Source organism: Fragaria vesca, linkage group LG1 (genome assembly GCF_000184155.1).
Source record: "Fragaria vesca subsp. vesca linkage group LG1, FraVesHawaii_1.0, whole genome shotgun sequence".
Taxonomy (NCBI): domain Eukaryota; kingdom Viridiplantae; phylum Streptophyta; class Magnoliopsida; order Rosales; family Rosaceae; genus Fragaria; species Fragaria vesca.
The window spans coordinates 8,096,903-8,116,561 of record NC_020491.1 but is presented as its reverse complement, the minus strand read 5'-3'; the positions used below and the strand labels follow the sequence as shown (position 1 = coordinate 8,116,561).

Sequence of the window (19,659 nt, the reverse complement as noted above, 5' to 3'; positions counted from 1 at the left end):
AGAGAGAGAGAGAGAGAGAGAGAGAGAGAGAGAGAGAGAGAGAGAGAGAGAGAGAGAGAGAGAGAGAGCAGAGCAGAGAGCAGATCGGGAGGAAAAGAAAAGAGAGAGAAGAGAAAAAGATGAGATTTGTATGGGTTTAATTCTATAGAGGATAATAATGTCTTTTGCATAAGAATCATTGAAATGGGCTAACAGAAAAGATTTGCATTGAAGTAGGCATTAAAATCCTTGTTTTTGGGCATTTGGGCATTTTCCCAAAATATTACATTATTCCCATATATTGTTGGATAAGATTCCAATTTGATTTGTTTTTTGTGTCACAATTAATTATCATTTACGCATGTGTACATTCATTTTCCCTTGTGTAGATGCATGTAAAACTAAATACACTGGATCCAAATAAATTACCTCCTTGAGAGATTGAATAAATTGCCACCCTATAAATTAAGGTTTGAGCTTAGCTTCCACTTCATCCTAGCAACAAACCAAAACCAAAAACCAATTGATTAAAAGAGAAGAGAACTTAACTTTGCAATGGAGGCTAGTACTAGAACTGTGTTGAGATGTGTGGGATTGCTAAGCATGCTTGTGCTTTCAGTAGCAGCAGCGCCAGCTCCTCATGACTCTCTTGTCTTTCCAAACTCAAAAACCAAATCGTGTGCCAAGAAGTGTGGTGTCTCTTGCATTCCTTCCTTAGAAGATCCTCCAAATTATGTAGCGTGCTTCGGGCTTTGCATGGTTGCCTGCAGGCTTATTCCAACTACGTATACTGATTCCGGCGACGTTGCCTATGGTTGTGCTCGTGATTGTGTGACCTCTGTGAGCAAAGTTATGACCCCCGTTGCCAATATTTCCGTTTCTGGTACCTAAATTTCTACTTGATTAGATTCTTTCTCATTTGTAATTTCATTATACTTCCAAGTTATTTACGATATGATTGTTTGTCATGTAGATCTCACAAGCTATGCACAAGGCTATGTTGATTCTTGCTCCTACAGCTGCTCCAAGAATGAGAAACTTTTTTAGAGAATTCATTCATCAATTGCTGATAGCATGTCAGCTTCAATGAAACATCATGACAATTACACAAAATCTGAATAAATAAGTGGTGTTACATGTTACAATTCCACAAAATCTGAATAAATAAGTGTATGAGATCTATATATGTAACGTATATTCTACATGCGACCATATGTACTTATTTCGATCAAGAAAACAAACAACATTCTGAATTTCCTATATTGTGTTTACTGGTCATGGTTTTCTTTTTGTTCCTTATGTCTTTGTCCAATGTTTCATTATTTCGGGGTGGCTTTTAGCCGACTCCGGAGTGATCACGGTGAGTTCCGGTCAGGCGGTCACCAGATTAGGGGTGCATGGTTGGCGACTTCGCGAGTTGCTAATCTTGGGGTGGTTAAGTTATTGAGGCTGATTATGGGTTTGCTCTATAAATATGGATATGGAATGACATAATACCAACTGATTGTGCGTCCAAGCCCACGGCTAGCCCACAGCCTTTTTTCATTATAAAAATTTACAAAAACCACAAAGTCGCATATAAAAAACAAAGTAATAACAAATACAATTTGAAAAAGAAATGATGAATGGAGAAGCCAATGACAGAGCGATTCGTAGGTCAATTAAAAAAAAAAAAAAATTCACATACCATATTAAGTTTATAGCCTTAATTTTATAAGCTTTTTTTAATTGTTTGGACGATTCAAACCGTTACAAAGGTTTTACCTTCACTCCTAAATCACAGTTACTTAACCAAATCGTCAAATTGATAAATATCATATTACGTTTATGATTTTATATAACATTTTTATTTGATAAACACGGATCGACTTGATGTATCATGATGTTCGGGTTACCTCAAATGGCAAGAAAGAGTTGGAAATTAAGTTAGAAACTCGATTTACAATCACTATTTCGAGGACCCAAACCGTTACAAATACTCGACCGTCACTCCTAAATCATAGTTAATTAACCAAATCATTAATTTGTGTTCTAACTTCAATCCTAAACTAGATATACATGTCCTGTCATGACTCATGAGGAGCAGGTTACAATCGTTACATCGTGCATGAGGGGACATGGCAACCACCCATAGAATGATAGGTAGGGTAACCCGACCACTCAGCAACTCAAGGAAACCTTTCCTATCTGTACATGATTTGATTCGTGGAATAGCTGGATAAGTTAGCTGGGTTTACCTGTATATTCTGGTAGGGCGATCCTAACTATATATTCTGTCAGTAGTCCTATTCTTAGTGTATGTAGGTTGTATTCCTGACTGGGAATACAAAGAGAAGCTAGCTTGGAACAGCTGCCATCGTATATAAAATCGACGAGGTGCTAAATGAAAATCGAGAGTGAGATTTTAAGTTTAGACTTTTTTGCATTTTAAGGTTAGGTAACTTATAGTCTTATACTGCAAGAGTATAACAGTCTAACTAGGTTTAGAACAAATTTTGGCTTGTTTATAATTGCTAATGGAGAGTGAGATTTTAATTTTAGACTTTTTTGCGTTTTAAGTTTAGGTAACTTATACTGCAAGAGTATAACAGTGTTACTAGGTTTAGAAGAGATTTTGGCTTGTTTATAATTGCTATCCTCACAGTTTAGTTTTCTGGCTACTAAACAAAAATAATTTTTTCAAACTTCTTTTATTTTTCTCCATTGTACTTTGGGGAACATAACTATTCCTTCTTTTTGTATTATAGGAGCTAGTATTGCCTAAATCCTTACCGGTTTGAATAAAAATATATACTATATTCACGACGATTACTTATATTGTGAGACATTTTTTTGGATTGTATGAAAGTAGTATGAGGGTCAAACTTTAAAATAATTTTGTAATAAAAACATAAGAAGCATGAAAGTAGTTTATCAACTAATCATGGATAGTATGAGAAAATGAGAAGGGTCATTTTAACCCTCTCACTCTCATTCGCTATGCCACAGGGCAAAATGCTTGTTCAATTGGTGTCTCTTTGTCAAGAAGTTGATTTATGATACACTCATGAATTTAATTAAGAATGAGGAAGAAGAGTTTATGAATCAATTATCCGAACTTAATACCAATTTATTTATTCTCTTATTTCACTTGTATTCATAGTTATTTTTCATTCAAAATAAATAAATGTGTCATCAAATGATATCCACACCCGGCCCTCACCACCCTACTTTGTTGGTCACCCTTTTCACCTTTTTTTCCCGACTGAAGTCGTGTAATTTAATCTTCAGTTTTCTTACATTTGACATAATTCTATGTAATTCAATCTACACTTTACATGTAATCAGTGCTATCAATACAAGTCAATACGTCCACCAAACAAATCTATGTAATTTAATAATAGACCTTTTATAGTTTTATAGAAAAGATCTATTATTAATTTGTCACCACTCCCAAATGGGAATAATGCTTAATTTCCAAATTGATTTGGATAGTTAATCACTGCCAGAATTAGAACATTTCATAACCACAAGATCACAAAAAAGAGGAAAGTGACGTGGGTCCAATATTTATTTGCACTTATGAAACATGGGGTCACTTCCAAAATAGAGTATCCAACTCACAAAAAATATCAACCATTTCTTCCAACTTGGCATTATGTTTAAATCTCTTGTTTTAGATACAGATGTGTATTTACATATATCATGTGACGGTAAAAATTAACCGTTATTAACACATATATATATGGTTGATTTTGTATATTAATAGATATATATATATATATAAAATTAACCGTCATGTATACAATTTTGTTTGTTTGTTCTTCTAGCTTGAGCATTGTTTTCTACAAAAGGGAGAATTCCATTTCTAATTACATATACTTTTAAAAATGTACTCGTATAGCGGTACAACGTATGTAGTATTTAGAATCGCGTTTTTTGTTTACCTACATTTATAAGACTGTGTAATTGATATTAGTTGTAACTGACACTAACATAAATAGAATAAAACATATCCAAATCCAAAAAAGAAGATTTTGTTGATACTCCCATTGTTTGCTTGGAAGCTTCACAACTTCGTAATTTCGCTGGTTGAATGTATTACTTTAGATACGAGCTTCTTGTTGCTAAAAGTCGTAATTGTCATCAAATTGAATTAGAAGGAGATTCGGCCTTTATCATCAAATGTGTCAAGATTCATGCTATTTTTTGAAAACTCAAGTCACTAATCCGAAATGTCAAAGCTCTAGCTGATTATTTTAACAATATATCCTTCTCTCATACATTTAGTGAACCCAATTTTGTTGCGGATACTCTTGTTTTGATTGGTCACTCTCTTTGTTCACCGAGTGTTGGTTTGATGAGGTTCCCACTCAAACTTATTAAATTTATGTTGAGCGTCTTAAAAGGCTCCTCGTTGTATTTAAAAAAAAACAAAAAAAAAAGAAATCCAGAAAATAAAAATAAGGACAGTGACAACTGACAACTCACACCTCCGTCGCTCACTCTATTCCCCTCTAAAATCTCTCCGAGTTTTAAATTCCCTCAAAAGCGGTACAGTTGTTTCTCGCTGTTACAAGCAAAGCCAAAAACCTTTCCTCCTTGTTTTTGTCACTATTCCAAACCCCAATCTCAGTCCTAGACTGAGCTCAACCGACGCCGCCGTCCATGGCAGACCCGACGTCGGAGCAGATAATCTATCTGCACGGCGACCTTGACCTCCAAATCATCGAGGCCCGGCGGTTACCTAACATGGACATCGTCTCCGAACGGTTCCGCCGCTGCTTCACCGCCTGCGACACCATCAACTGTGGTTCTCACTCCGAGGAGGCTCAGCAGTCGGCCGAGGACGGCAAGATTTCTCACCACCGGAAGCTCATCACCAGCGACTCTTACGTCAGCGTGTGCGTGCCTCAGGCCACGGTGGCGCGTACACGCGTCATCAAGAACGCGCAGAATCCTCAGTGGGGGGAGACTTTTTGCATCCCGCTCGCGCATCCCGTGGCTAAGCTTGAGTTTCAGGTCAAAGATAACGACGTCTTCGGCGCGCAGATTATCGGCACCGCTTCGATCTCGGCGGCCAAAATCGCCACCGGAGAAGTGATTTCCGGCTGGTTCGATATTGTCGGACCCGCCGGAAAGCCTCCGAAGCCTCAGTGCGCGATCAATGTCGAGTTGAAGTTCACTCCCGTCGAGAAAAATCCGGCATACAAGCACGGCATAGCCGGCGATCCAGAACGGAAGGGAGTCCCCAACACATACTTCCCTCTGAGAAAAGGCAGTCACGTGCGGCTCTACCAGGACGCGCACGTGCCGGAGGGGCTGCTGCCGCAGATTGAATTGGATGGAAGGAAGGTTTATAAGTCTGAGAATTGCTGGGAAGACATTTGCTATGCGATTTCGGAGGCTCACCATATGATTTATGTGGCTGGATGGTCTATATATCACAAAGTGAGGCTGGTTAGAGAGCCGAGCCGGCCGTTGCCACGCGGCGGCGAATTGACGCTAGGAGATATGCTCAAGTATAAGTCAGAAGAAGGCGTGCGGGTGTTGATGCTGGTCTGGGATGATAAGACCTCCCATGACAAGTTCTACTTAAAATCGGTAATTATTTTAACCTGCATTGTGGTTTTGAACTTATATAGGAATCTTTATGTCAGTAACTGTGATAAGAATTGTGTATGAATTGAAATGTGTAATGTCTTTAATTGATTGTTCTGGATTCTATATGGCTGTATGGATTTGAGTCATAATGCGTAGTGGGAATGGTGCAGGCAGGAATGATGGGAACACATGATGAAGAAACCCGGAAGTTTTTCAAGAATTCATCTGTCACTTGTGTTCTGGCACCTCGCTATGCCAGTAGTAAGCTTAGCATTATGAAACAACAGGCAGGTTCCAATTCTTATATTTTTGTAATCGTGTTTTCCTTTGATCAGTATGATTTTAAATTGCAATGGTGATGGGATAAATCTCTTGACAGTTTTGATACATCTGGCTTTATTTTAATAGTTTGAGAATAACTTTGATCAGATGCTTGTTAGTGATTTGCTTTTCAAATTTAACATTTGTTTTTCAAATTTAACTCATTATTTTATGGATTTTTACAGGTTGTTGGAACCCTCTTTACACACCATCAAAAATGTGTAATTGTGGACACACAAGCGTCTGGTAATAACCGCAAGATAACTTCATTTTTAGGGGGGCTTGATCTCTGTGATGGTCGTTATGACACGCCTGAGCACAGATTATTTCGTGATGTTGACACTGTGTTTAAAGAAGATTTCCATCAACCTACCTTTCCTGTAAGTATTTGGTGTTCTGTCTGTCTATAATCTTCATCGTTTTTAACATGCTGGCCCCTTTCATCATTTTCTTATTCTTGCTAAATATCAACATGGACTAGCATAACTTATAGCCTGTGACAACAATGATATAGAATTTGACTGCTCTCACTTTATATATATATATATATATATATATATATATCTTTATGGTTTTTGTGGTTGTGCTTGCACTAGGCTGGAACCAAGGCTCCAAGGCAACCATGGCATGATTTGCACTGTAGAATTGATGGGCCTGCTGCATATGATGTTCTCATAAACTTTGAGCAACGGTGGAGGAAAGCAACACAATGGAGGGAGTTTGGACTACGTAAAAAGGTTTCGCATTGGCATGATGATGCTTTAATTAAGATAGGCCGTATTTCATGGATACTCAGTCCTGAGATACCAGTTTCAAAGGATAGTAAATTTACAGTCATTCCCAAAAACGACACAGCTGTATGGGTTCAGAGAGAAGATGACCCCGAAAATTGGCATGTTCAGGTTAAATGATGGCATTTTCTTTTTGCTTCTTTTCTCAGCTTTTTTCCTTTTTCTTTCACATGTATACAAAGAAAAGGACAATGAATTCAGTTTGAGTATACATCTTTCTTTTGCAGATTTTCCGGTCTATTGACTCCGGATCACTGAAAGGATTTCCCAAAGATGTAATTGTTGCTGAGTCACAGGTTTTTCACCGTCCTTCCCTTCATCTTTTAAACCTTATTATGAAAGCTCAGTTGTGGAGGAAAGCTGATGATACTCTCTTACTGTAACTGCAGAACCTTATTTGCTCAAAGGATCTAGTAATAGATAAAAGCATTCAGACAGCATACATCAAGGCAATCAGATCTGCCCAACATTTCATATACATTGAAAATCAGTATTTTCTTGGTTCATCATATGCATGGCCAGATTATAAAAATGCAGGTATGGTGACAATTTACTGCGCACTGAAGTATGACTGAGAAAAATATAATGTTTATACTTTGGGAGCGAAATGTTTAATTTGCAAAACAGCACATTATAAGGAATTATTCATGTACATAGGTGCAGTTGAATATATTTTATATGTTATCTGTATTGAGCGGAATTTATTTATCCATCCATATTGGACGAAGAATAATAAAAAATTTGCACTTTTGCTTATTGTTGGTATTCTTCAACCTCAATGACCCAATACTAAGCACTTTCTTTTCTGAAATTACACATTTTTTGGCTTTTTATCATGGAAGTAAGATAGTTGTCATTAACTGATATATCAATTTGATTTAACACTTAATTCCTTTCTTGGTCCGAGCAGGAGCTGACAATCTTATTCCAATGGAGTTGGCACTGAAGATTGCCAGCAAAATTAGAGCAAATGAGAGATTTGCAGTGTATGTAGTTTTACCTATGTGGCCTGAAGGTGATCCGAAAACTGCTGCAATGCAAGAAATTCTCTACTGGCAGGTATTTGGCTGTCTATTATATATCTACTCATATAACATATATTTCAGGACAATTGATAACTGAGATTGCTTTTATGTTCTTCTAGTGCTCTTATCTGCTCATATAAACAGCGATGGAGTTTTTTCCTTTGACATGATTGATAATCTATGCTTCTCTTACTAATAGTTTTTATAAACATCGATGTTGATAATAGTATTGGCATCTCTTTCCCACGATTATATAAGCATAGTTTATTCATTTTCTATATGGTTTTTGGTATATTGATATGTCAGAACTGACATGGAAGATTCTGTCTGACTTATGCATGTCTGCATTTTACAGAGCCAAACAATGCAAGCAATGTATGATGTTGTCGCACGAGAATTGAAAGCCTTGCAGCTTAAGGGCGTACATCCTCAAGATTACCTTAATTTCTATTGCCTTGGTAATCGGGAAAAACTGTCTGAGGAACCATCAAACATCAATGGTTCTACGGTAATTGTTCTAATATGGATGTCTCCTATACTTCTCTGATTTTATCATTTACTGCTTGTCTTTTTTTCTTTTTCCTAATAATTCTAGGCCCTTAGTTCTTGTAGTTTAGAGATTCTTGGCTTCCAGTCAATACATTTACTTAATCTATGATGCTTTCATCTTTGAGCTCTTTGTATATGCAAGTCCATGCTGCCATTATCTTTATTTAACATGTACTCTGTAACCTTGAAATCTATGTGTCCTGAAGTCCCATTTTTCTTCAGTAGGGAATTCTCAATTCTATTTCTGGTTACCATCAACTCCTATAATCAGAGATTAATTTATCAACAAGTTCAGAATGGACTGTGCTGCATAAGTTTACTATTATTCATTTTATAAACCTTTTAGACTGCAAGAAAGAGGAAATATGTTCTTTACTTTTGTTTGTATCTGGTATGCAAATTATTCTAACTGTTGGGGTTAACAATAGAAACTCAAAAACCAGTATCTTTAATAGATCCATTTGCTTTTCTTCTTTCTTTTAATTTCTAACATGAAATACTTTACTTGCTACTTTGGGTCATTGCTCGAAATAAATTGGGTCGACTTTTCTTTTCATATCATGCTAATGATGCTTCTTTTCTGATATTTGACTAGCTTTGAACTACAGTTGTTTGTTGTCTTCAGAGCTTTAAATCTCAATTCATCTATCTGGTTTACTTGTTGTCTGCCAGAAAATCTCCATTTTTGGTCTTTAAACTAATTTGTTCTTTCAGATATCTGATGCATACAAGTATCAACGCTTTATGATTTATGTTCATGCCAAGGGTATGATAGTGGATGACGAGTATGTTATAGTGGGGTCTGCCAATATCAACCAAAGATCAATGGCTGGTACAAAAGACACCGAGATAGCTATGGGTTCGTATCAACCCCATCACACTTGGGCTGAGAAGAAGAGACATCCTTGTGGTCAGGTATGTACTTAGTGTCGTTTGCCAGTTGCAAACTTATTTAATGATATGCTGATGGTAAAGAAAACATTCATGAGAAATGTGCTGTAAATACTTTTAGCTGTTCCAGAACATATTTCTACTTGTCTTGTTGTAGATCTTTTTAGAGTGGGAGCCCCTTATTGCTCCTTTGCTCCCCCATTCTAAGTAACTTAACGGAATCCGGATATGGTGTTTATGAAAGATAATGACCTCAGAGTTCAAAATCTGTTCAACACTAAACTGTGAATTTTCTCTGTTCATGCAGATATATGGGTATCGAATGTCGCTCTGGGCTGAACATCTTGGTATGTTTGACCCATGCTTTAAAGAGGCAGGAAGTTTGGAAACTGTTAGAACTGTGAATGGCATTGCCGAAGAAAACTGGAAGAGATACACATCACCGGATTTCACAGAATTGCAAGGTCACCTTCTTAGGTATCCGTTGCTGGTAGATGCTGATGGTAAGGTGAAACCTCTGCCAGGTTATGAAATTTTCCCTGATGTTGGCGGGAAAGTTATTGGAGCTCATTCTGCTACACTTCCTGATCAATTGACAACATAGGACCTCCGTGTATGCTATTTTGTTTGTTCATAACAGGATTGTCCAAATATCGTCGAAGTAATAGGTGTTGTTAGCCTTTCAAGTTTCTACTAAAGATCAAACTAGATGATATTCCTTTCTTGCCATATTAGGACCTCTTATTGTGGGTTAAATGTGTACATTTTGTGAAATTGTTAATGGTTCGTGGCATGTCACCTGGACAACGGGGGATATTGCATACTGTGAAATGTGAATGGGGTTTCTTCGTTTACTTATCTGGTGTGTTATTCATCGCAATTGCATTGCAAAGTTTCTCTCCTTTTTCGTTCTTTTCTGGGCTTAAAAAAAAAAAGTAACCAGTCAAACATACAATGCAGGTACACAATGGTAAAAATGTTATTTACCAAATGCTCAAAAGAACACGGCTGTTATATACGACCCCAATAATTTCCTCTTTCACATCCGTTTACTCATAAGCCACGTGGCAATATTTAATAGGCCAAGTAAAACAGTAAGAAAGTTCGATGAAGACATAATTGACCTCATAAACACTTGACCGCAGAGGATCACTCTCCTGTGCAAATATATAAAGTGGGTTCTTTCTTTGTCTGCACAAAAAGGTCTTGAAGGAAAGCTCATTGACCTCTGAAACCCTAATTCGTCGATTTTGAGCTTAGGCTTCAAAAATGGTAAATCTCCCTACTCAAATCTTCGTCTCCTGTTTTTGCATCATTCATCAAATTTCAATTCGTTTAATGCGTTTCTTTCGTTTTCTTTTTACATGTAGGCGGATTCTCCTCGCAAAAGGTAAACAGCGCCCTAGAATTTTTCTGTAGCTCCTTTTCAGTTTTCTTGGTTCGAATTTGAGATTAATGTGCAATTGGTTGAGTCGTTTTGCGATTTGCGTCTTGTGGTGTTGGAGTTATCGGAAAATTCCGTCATTGTTTTCAAAATGATGCATTAGAGCCCTTGTGGTTTCTGTGTTTCAAGATTTCGGTTATACGATGTCGTTTTGTTTTTGGGAGAGATTTGGTATATTTTGATTGCATGCATGTATATAGTTGAAAGGCAAAAAAGAAGTAATGTGATTGAGCTGATAAATGTTACTGTTCTGATGCGCCGTAGTCTCAAGGAATCTATTAACATAGGGAATCTGAGGGTTTAATTACGATTGAGATGGGGTTAGGTTTGAGTTATGGGGGAATGACAGTGAGTGATTATGATTCAGAGGTTTTTTATTTTATTCTTCGTCTTGTAATCGTGGCTGGTATTGTTTTTTGTCTTCTGGGGAGTCTCGGTGGTGTAATCTGTGTTCATATTGTACAATGTGGTTCATATTGAGTCTAGTTAAAACACCAGTGTTGGGTGTATATTGAGCATTTTTTATATCCGTTATACAAAAAGGGGTTCAGATCAGATTTTTAGTGGTTAGAAATTGCTCATTTATGTTTCTAACAAAGTTATATGTTCAGGTATTCACGTTCCCCTTCTTCATGGAGAGCTCAGTCTCATTCCAGGTCCAGGTCCAGGTCTATGTCTATGTCCAGGCCTAGGTCAAGATCAAGATCCTGGTCTAGGCCGAGGCACAGGTCTCGTTCTAGAAGTCGTGGCAGGTTGGTGCTCTTGTTTATTCTTAATCAGCTTTTCAGTTTCCATGTGGGTTTTGAATGGCGAAATCATGGATGCATTGATACGAAGGAGGAATCTGTGGGGGTTCCTTTGTTTTTCATTTTCCTTGTGAGAGCAATTTAAGTGGATCACCCTTGACTTCTCATTACCTAAGAGTTTCCCTGGCGCATTCCTTTTTGGTTCAATGGTCAAGATACCTGTGCTGAATCTGGTAGGAACCAGCACCAACAACAGGAGAAGAAGTGCAAGGAATAAACCTTTTCCTATCCTAGCCTGTTATGCGCTCTATTCAGGCTTCTTTACCGGCGCTACCGAACAACATAGAATGGCCTGGTATCATAAAAGTAAACTGAAAGCCCAGAACCAAGCTCCTTTTCCTGATGTAAACCTGAAAAGCCCTAACAAACCTTTGACATCTCCTACACCTATATTACAACTCAATAACTCTAAGGTGCATCAGCTTTTCTATATTTTTATGTATGCCATATGCATTGTCTCCTCATTAGAGAAGGTTTATGCTTTGCATCATTTACTCCATCACGTAAGTTGTAGTCTTCATTATCTTTTCATTGATACATGACTGGTGTTCTAATAAAATGGTTGGTACTCTGTGGTGCAGGTCAAGATCCAGAAGTCCTGGAAGGTTGGTGTAGTTCTATAAAACCGACAGTTGTCAAACTTAAACTATTTTCTGTTTTGTTTTTTCAGTGAATGTTGGTTTTTTACTGTGCTCATTCACAGGTGTGTGTTCTCATTGAATTGTGTTTTTATGCGGCAGGGATGCTGTTGGGAATCCTGGAAATACACTCTATGTGACTGGTCTATCTCAAAGGGCCTCAGAGAAGGACGTTGAAAGGCACTTTTCAAAGGAGGGAAAGGTGCTTTATATTATCTTTGTTTTCTACGTTTTTCTATCCTGGTTCTGCATCTCATGGTATATATGCTTTGCTCTGCGCTTTTCATTTCAGAGTTCAATTTGCATTTATGCTTCTGGTTCTGTTCCCCTTTTCAGGTAGCTTCATGTTTTCTTGTTGTTGAACCTCGTTCACGCATCTCCCGTGGTTTTGCCTTCGTTACAATGGATTCAAATGAAGATGCAGAGCGGTGCATTAAACATCTTAACCAGTCAGTTCTGGAAGGCCGATACATAACTGTGGAAAGGGTAATTTAATATAATTGTACAGTGCTCCACCATTTATGTCCGCTTTCTTTTTTCTTGACTTGGAGATTTTCTGGTTATATTCAGATTGCGTCAGCTATGTTGGCAGCAATCAAAGATGATGAGTTTATCCCTGTCAACTTTAGTGAAACAGCTTGATCAATGCCAAGCATAAACAGCTTTTGAAATCCGCCTGATCAACTAAACATAGCAACTATATTCCAACAACTATACAACTTCAGCATTCACTTTCAACTTTCATCTCAACTAATCAACGGACATTACCAACAACTTTCTAGTCAGGCCTCTATGGTATTTTATAACTGGCATTCATATTATGGGCACTAGTTATATGTGCCTAGATAACAGTGTTTGTTTTTAAGTACATATTTTCACTCAATTTTTTTTGTTTTTGTTTTTCTATCTTATTTCTGTTGGTGTAATATTTTTCTCCTATATTTTCTTATTTTTCTTTGCAATCCTTTTTTATGTTTTTGTTCATTGTTGCAATGGAGTTTTAAGACTTGAGGATTGATTATTTTCAGTCCCGGAGGAAGCGACCAAGGACTCCAACACCTGGGCATTATCTCGGATTGAAGAACACTAGGGACTCTGGTATGTATGATATGCCTTTTCAATTCTATGACAACATCAAGTTTTCTCTGATTTATTTGCCTGTATCTCATACTTTATCTCTGTATTGGTGGAAGACCGTGGCCGCGACCGTGACCGTGACCGTGATCGTGGGAGGTACCGGGGGGGCTCAGGTCGAGATGACTATGGATACAGGAGGTCTCCTAGACGCTCCCCCTACAGAGGCAGTCGTGATTATTCCCCTAGGCGCTCTCCTTATGGCGGTGGAAGATCAAGAAGGGAGAGGTCTTATTCACCCTATGGCAGTCCAGAAAGGAAGTACAGCCGTAGATGAAGGTTATAACCTCATAGGTTTAGGTATCTCCTATTTGAGTAATGTTAAAACTTGGGAGTCATATTTGCGGACTTGTAATGATCTATGATATGGAGTCGGATTTTCTTCTCATACATTCTATTAAAACTCGGTAGGATTTCTGGTCCTTGACTTTCAAGCATTGAGCTTGGTATAATAGTATTATCAGTCTTTGGATTGAAATTTTTGTCTCCCTTGTTACAAATTGAAGCCTGTGTTCTACCATGTGAGACTCATGTGTTCTTGAAATGGACAGATTTAATAGGCCCAAATACGCATATCGGGCCTGGCCCAACTACCAATATGACCCAATCCAAATACAAAAACCTCTTTCTTCTTCATTTCCAGCTTCAGCTGTGAGCCAGTTGCAGAAGAACCATGTCAGTCTCTTCAGCTCTAAACCCCCAACTCTTCTCTCTCCTCCCAAACCCTTCTCTCTCCTCCAAACCCCACAAGCTCTCACCACCCACCTCTCTCAAATTCTCAACCAAACTCCACACCCTCTCCCCCTCCTTCAACTCTTCCTACTCCACCAAGCTTGAAGAAGAAGACCACGTCATCGGCGATTGCGTCGTCTTCGAAGAAGGCATATTCGACGACCCGTTTCTCCAAGAACCCGAACCCGAACGGTTCGACCCGGAAAAGCCCAAACCCAGAAAGCGGGTCGAGATTGAGACGGAGAATTTGGTGCCGGAGGGATGGAAGGAGGTGCAGGCGGAGGTGAACATAACGAAGAAGGAGAGGAGGAAGATTGCGCAGGAGATGCAGTTCGGAACGAGAGTGGCGAAGAACAAGAGGGGGTTGGAGCCGATAAGGGATTTGAATTTGGAGGAGTACAAGGCGTATAGGGAGGCCAAGTTGAACCAGCTGAAGCCGCTGGTTTTGGAGAGGCCGGAGAGGTTTAAGGAGGTGGAGGAGGGAGGGAGTGAGGAGGTTGTGAGTGTGAGAGTTGCGCCGAAGAATCCGAGGTGGGCGGTTTATGGGAAGGGGTTGGAGGATGTTACTGAGTTTTTTAACAGCGAGCATTATGAGCCTGGTGTCAAGAGAGCTGAAGGTACATTGTGAATGTGGGTTTAGCATTGTGTGATAATGTAGTATAATTTTTGTGTGAATATTGGATGTGGATAATGGTTTATAGGTTGAGGTTGGATTGGTGTTTTTTGGTTTTGTTTGGTGGATGTGGTGTGTGATATTGCTGATATGTTGTTTGTTGGATTGGATGAATAGGACCGCGGCCATTGTTTACGAAAGAGGAGAAGCTGATGATGAATAGGCGGAAACCCGATATGGCTGCTGCCACTTCTGTAAGTGTTATGTCTGTTATGATCATTAATAGGTGAATGATGGGATTATGCATGGATTGTTTCCATTTTTCGTCTTTGGAGAAATTGTTCCATGCGTGATGATGAGTCTATGAATTGATTGGTAGATGATGCTTACTGTCTTCCTGGATAGAGTTTTTGAGTAGAAAGCTTCAGTTATTGTACAGCTATCTTAATCTGCAGGGAGACTGCATATGTTTGTATTTCTAATTTGATGATCTCTTTCCAGAGTAAATGGCTGCCCCTTCATACTCTTGCAGCATCAGGAGAATTTTACCTTATGGACGCTTTATTGAGACATGAAGCTGATATCAATGCTGTGGATAAGGTACATAGATGACGACATGTTCCATTGGATTGTTAACTGCTGAAGATTTTCTTGCCTTTTCATTCATGATTGAGCCGGATTTATTATTTTTCAGAATGATTGGACTGTTCTTCACAAAGCAATTATCGGTAAAAACCAGGCCATTACAAACTATCTTCTTAGAGAATCGGCTAATCCATTTGTTCGTGATAAGGTGAGTAAAGTTTATGCTGGCTTATCTATTGAACGGGTATTGTACAAGCCCTTGTTCTAATACAAGTTTTATGTTGGATGCAGGATGGGGCCACCTTGATGCACTATGCTGTCCGAACAGCTTCAAGTCAAGCAATTAAGATTCTTTTGTTATACAATGTTGACATAAACCTTCAGGACAATGTATGGATTATTGCTTTCCCATTCCTGATTACAAATTTTCTATGCAATTTCAAGGAGTCATAGGCTTTTGTTTGGACTTCATAGGATGGGTGGACACCGTTACATCTAGCTGTTCAAGGCCGAAGAGTAGATGTAGTGAGGCTTTTGTTGATTAAAGGCGCGGATAAGACATTGAAAAACAAGGTAACTATTTACTGCTTCCGTTAGCTTGTTCTGCACTCTGCACAGCTTGAATGGTTGAAAAGTATGAAGCAGCATTGTTGCTGTATGAGTCTAAAGCTGTATTGAGCTTCTCATTGCTTTGATGTTCTGTGACATTGCTAATGCTATGATGATTGATTGCTACTTAACTAATTGTTGCAGGACGGATTAACCCCGCTTGAGCTTTGCCTCTATTCTGGCCGAGACACAAGGACTTACGAGCTAATAAAGGTGTTGAAGCTTCTTCCCAAAACTCGCTAATGAATAACTCACCTCTACAGTGCTTCAGCCACCCAAATTGGTTTGAGGGGCGCAAGCCATGGTTTGATCTTCGATAGCTCTTAGTTGAAAATCTCAGCGGATGCAGATACAACTGCCAAGTGCCAACCACAAATAGGATCCCCAATCTCAAAGTCAAGGACTTTGGTACTTGTAATTCTTTGTAATTATGAAATCATTGACTTAAGAAATGCAATTAGTCGTCTTTTTCAAAGTGGGAAAATCTCATGACCAAGTCACCATTTCCATTATCACAAAATCTCAACTCATTACTTCATCAAGCACAAGTTCAAAAGACTGCAAGTTTGAACCATATAGCTCGATGAGAAATGCTAGCAAGTTTCTATTTTAGTTATCTTTTGCACACCTTCGATTACAATCCACACGGCCGTACAATCCACGTGTCCGTAGAAATATAAAAAATGTCCATGTTTTTTCTAAGTTGTTTAAGATATGAACATTTTGACGATTACACAGGTAAAATCGATCAGGTGTGTGGACTGTAATTAAATGTGTGCAAATTTCACTCTTGTTTTTTTACTTGGATGCACCTACCCGAGTAAACGACTCAATTATACTACTATTACAAGATAAGTTAAACAATCATCATATTAAAGCAACCAGATCAAAGAGAATGTTTACTAAATTACTAATATATCAACATGAAAAACACAATCAACATGGTTTCAAGTTTCAAAAGAGAGGGGGGAGCTTTCGAAGTGGATTAGAACAAAGAGTGTTTAACTCTTAAAACGTCATAATATTATCATAATAAGTTAATTAACAATCTTAATTATTTCTAATAACAGGGGGACGGACAAAAGAAGCAAGCAAAGCATGGCATATATCTTTATCAAATTGATAAACTCGAAGCCCCATAAAATGGAAAGCGCCATCTGATTGAACAAACCCCAACTAACTCTCTTCCATTTCCTCCATCTCTCTCTCTCTCTCTCTCTCTCTCTCTCTCACCTGTTTTGATGATGCTCGGAGCTGCTCAATTCTCCGTCGCCGATCGCTCGAATGCCGCTTTCCCGATCCCAAATACTCGCCCAGCGCTTTCCTCTTCTTCTTCCTCTTCCTCTCACACCTTAGATTCCGTCGTCTTCCGGTTAGGTTTCCGAGCCAAACGCCGCCACCGTGGACTCAAATCGATCCGCATTACCTGCGACTCCTCCTCTCGCGACCGATCCACTAATCAGCAAGATTACGAGTACATTCAAGCTTCCCTCCTGCTTTCAGGTCCACAGTTTCTCACATTTAACAAAAGCTCAAATTCGGAAATGTATTCACTATATTTTAGTTATTTTGATTCAACTTTTCGAAGATTTGTTAGTGTAAAAGTGAGTTTAATTTGGTGATGGAGTGAATTAGGATTTGATTTCTGAAGTTGTTTAGTTGTGTTTGATTAGTGCAGAAACTATATCTCACTACCGAATGCAAAAACGAGGGTTTCAAGAAGAGACGAATTGGAATACCTCCAGAAAACTGCGGCCGTTTTCGGTGCAAGCAACCCGGCCCCGGAGTGTTTTGGATAAACTAGGCAGGAACTTCCTCCAGCGATTCCAAAGTCCTACTATTTTCCTCAAGATATCGTGTGACGGAGACTTTTTGCTTCCAATTGTTGTAGGTATAATGGAATTTGGGGATAAACATAAAAGTACAATATATGAACTGTCACATCGTCTTAGTTGTTGATTGTATTTATATGAATTTTTCAGGCGAACTTGCGATAGAGAATCTCATTAATGGCCACTGGGGAGATGAGAATGGGGTAACTGTCTAAGCTTTGTAGCTACATTTGCCTAACTTTTAGTGGAATGTGTGTTGATCTGATTATTTGTCTTGCTGCAGGATTCCCCGGACCAGTTTCAGTTTGTGAAAAGTCTTGTTGAAGAACTTGACCATCAAGTAATGTAGCTAAATTTTCTTTTCATTTAGTACATTTTGATAGTTATTGGTATTAGAAATTTTATGGTTAAGCTATTTGTTTATACTTGGTGGATGACAATATGAGTAATTGAGTACTAATAACAATATTAAGAGAAGTTTATGGTATTATTTTTCTTAGGAAGGCAGTCAACAAGTTTCAGTCCCAAATGGGTAGCATTGCTTCTTAATTGTACTGAATTAACTTCTCAATATGAGAGTGGGGTGTAAGCAAAGCAGGCCTACTTGGATTTTGGATGGAGTAATTCCAATATAAAAACTTGGTTAACGACTTGAGATTAAATATTTCTTGACACTTTTGCTATGTATATATATGAAGTTTTGAATTAGAAGAAGAAAAAAAATAATGAATTTCAAAAGATCAAATGTCTAGTCACCCTTAATGTTTATACTTTGTAGTTTTTTCTTTAACAAAGCAAGGCTTGTTGTCAAATGCAAATCCTATGTCTAAGTGGAGTGTTAGATTCTTCTCTTATTCTTTTTTCCCTTTCTTCAATTGCAGGTGAATATGGTGAGAATTACAGAAAGAGTGCTGCATACTTACTTTGCCAGATTGTATTTTAGTAAGGTGATTAAATCCATGAGTTATGTCTTGTTTTTTTTTCTTTTTAAGAAACTGAAGCAAATTTATGACTATGAGGTTCCAATTATTTGCAGCCAGGCAAAAGTGACATTCTTAGTGTGGATGCCCGTCCATCAGATGCCATAAATGTTGCATACAGGTGCAAGGTACGTGTGTCTTTCTCACCTTCTCAACACGAGTTGCTCATAAACTTATGTCCATGCATGTTCTTGCTTTCTTATGTGTAAGCAAGAAACTGACTTCCCTGCTTTCTTAAAACTCACTAGATTTAACGTTATGGTATATGAAAGAATGTTTATTTGAACTGCTCTTGATTTTGAGTGACATTTACTATCTGCAGGCACCCATATATGTAAATAAACAGATTGTTGTAAGAGATGCTGTAAGAATCAGTTATGGGATGGGCAGAATGCGTGAGATGAAGCCTACTTACGATGTCTCTCTTGATAGGTACTGAATTGGTATTTGGGGTGCCTCAGTTTTGGTTCATCAGTTTCTCCCTTGTGCTAATCATTAGTTATTCTTTGCAGTGCTGCAGATGGTCCCAATTTATTAGCTCAAGAACTTGTTTTGGTGAAGAATATCGACTTGGCTATCAAAGAGGAAAGATATAAGGATGCAGGTACTTTATTAGGTTGAGGCATTACTTTTCGTAATTGTCTAATTTTGTAGATGCAACTACAAGTCAGGTCACTCGTTCCCTCATAAATTTGCTTCAGATTACAACATTCTTTTATATTTAAATTTACAAGTTAAATGCTGGTTCCTGCAGCCATGTGGAGAGATGAACTAGTCAAACTTCGCAAGTTAAGTCAAGGGCATCAAAGTTAATCTGCTTCTAATAAGTTGCTGCTTTCATGCATTCACACGAGGATGTACTGCTAGGGGAGAGTTCTTATTGCACCTTCTCGCCTTCTAGACTTTTGGCGTAGCATTTCAGTTTAGTGTATGTGGACCACCTTTGTTAATCTTTGGAAAATGCAGGAACTTCTAAGATATTGATGTACAGTTTCATAGTATATAGCCCCCCAAGTATCTACATGTATGATCACATATTACGAAGAAAGAGTGAATGATCACAGTTTGTAAATCTTAGCAAAATGTTGAATGAGAAGAAAGAATGATTTGTGTTGCCTAATTGTATTGCTATTTCTTTGATATTTCT

At 38.2% G+C, this 19,659-nt stretch overlaps 4 protein-coding genes across 4 annotated transcripts; all 4 read left to right on the top strand.

Annotated features, from left to right (window-relative positions):
• The first annotated feature begins 4,519 nt into the window (after positions 1–4,519).
• On the top strand, positions 4,520–10,011 carry LOC101310737 (phospholipase D delta-like). Its single transcript, XM_004287716.1, has 10 exons — positions 4,520–5,562; positions 5,733–5,849; positions 6,069–6,263; positions 6,480–6,785; positions 6,902–6,970; positions 7,064–7,211; positions 7,585–7,733; positions 8,055–8,207; positions 8,963–9,163; positions 9,447–10,011. Exons 1-10 carry the CDS (start codon positions 4,627–4,629, stop codon positions 9,741–9,743), a joined length of 2,571 nt encoding a protein of 856 aa, XP_004287764.1. The 5' UTR covers positions 4,520–4,626; the 3' UTR covers positions 9,744–10,011.
• Positions 10,012–10,344: 333 nt separating this feature from the next.
• Positions 10,345–13,546, top strand: LOC101310449 (transformer-2 protein homolog beta-like). The gene is made up of 8 exons (XM_004287715.1): positions 10,345–10,411; positions 10,510–10,529; positions 11,195–11,335; positions 11,971–11,994; positions 12,130–12,229; positions 12,364–12,513; positions 13,056–13,125; positions 13,221–13,546. Exons 1-8 carry the CDS (start codon positions 10,409–10,411, stop codon positions 13,436–13,438), a joined length of 726 nt encoding a protein of 241 aa, XP_004287763.1. The 5' UTR covers positions 10,345–10,408; the 3' UTR covers positions 13,439–13,546.
• Positions 13,547–13,834: 288 nt separating this feature from the next.
• Positions 13,835–16,180, top strand: LOC101314999 (ankyrin repeat domain-containing protein, chloroplastic-like). The gene is made up of 7 exons (XM_004289016.1): positions 13,835–14,510; positions 14,684–14,760; positions 15,008–15,106; positions 15,201–15,299; positions 15,383–15,481; positions 15,566–15,664; positions 15,845–16,180. The coding sequence occupies exons 1-7, from the start codon at positions 13,835–13,837 to the stop codon at positions 15,941–15,943; spliced, it is 1,248 nt and encodes a 415-aa protein (XP_004289064.1). The 3' UTR covers positions 15,944–16,180.
• Positions 16,181–16,882: 702 nt separating this feature from the next.
• LOC101310154 (bifunctional nuclease 2-like) lies at positions 16,883–19,587 on the top strand. Its single transcript, XM_004287714.1, has 9 exons — positions 16,883–17,203; positions 17,379–17,591; positions 17,683–17,735; positions 17,816–17,872; positions 18,414–18,479; positions 18,569–18,640; positions 18,835–18,944; positions 19,025–19,116; positions 19,267–19,587. The coding sequence occupies exons 1-9, from the start codon at positions 16,942–16,944 to the stop codon at positions 19,323–19,325; spliced, it is 984 nt and encodes a 327-aa protein (XP_004287762.1). The 5' UTR covers positions 16,883–16,941; the 3' UTR covers positions 19,326–19,587.
• Positions 19,588–19,659: the final 72 nt, after the last annotated feature.

Coding starts and splice junctions, on each gene's coding strand:
- LOC101310737 (XM_004287716.1), top strand. CDS start 4,627: ATGGCAGACCCGACGTCGGAGCAGATAATCTATCTGCACGGCGACCTT. Junction 5,850..6,068: donor TTAGCATTATGAAACAACAG/GCAGGTTCCAAT, acceptor GGATTTTTACAG/GTTGTTGGAACCCTCTTTAC. Junction 9,164..9,446: donor AGAGACATCCTTGTGGTCAG/GTATGTACTTAG, acceptor CTGTTCATGCAG/ATATATGGGTATCGAATGTC.
- LOC101310449 (XM_004287715.1), top strand. Junction 10,530..11,194: donor GCGGATTCTCCTCGCAAAAG/GTAAACAGCGCC, acceptor TTATATGTTCAG/GTATTCACGTTCCCCTTCTT. Junction 12,514..13,055: donor GATACATAACTGTGGAAAGG/GTAATTTAATAT, acceptor GATTATTTTCAG/TCCCGGAGGAAGCGACCAAG.
- LOC101314999 (XM_004289016.1), top strand. CDS start 13,835: ATGTCAGTCTCTTCAGCTCTAAACCCCCAACTCTTCTCTCTCCTCCCA. Junction 14,511..14,683: donor TGGTGTCAAGAGAGCTGAAG/GTACATTGTGAA, acceptor TTGGATGAATAG/GACCGCGGCCATTGTTTACG. Junction 14,761..15,007: donor ATATGGCTGCTGCCACTTCT/GTAAGTGTTATG, acceptor ATCTCTTTCCAG/AGTAAATGGCTGCCCCTTCA.
- LOC101310154 (XM_004287714.1), top strand. CDS start 16,942: ATGATGCTCGGAGCTGCTCAATTCTCCGTCGCCGATCGCTCGAATGCC. Junction 17,592..17,682: donor TTTGCTTCCAATTGTTGTAG/GTATAATGGAAT, acceptor TGAATTTTTCAG/GCGAACTTGCGATAGAGAAT. Junction 18,945..19,024: donor TACGATGTCTCTCTTGATAG/GTACTGAATTGG, acceptor TATTCTTTGCAG/TGCTGCAGATGGTCCCAATT.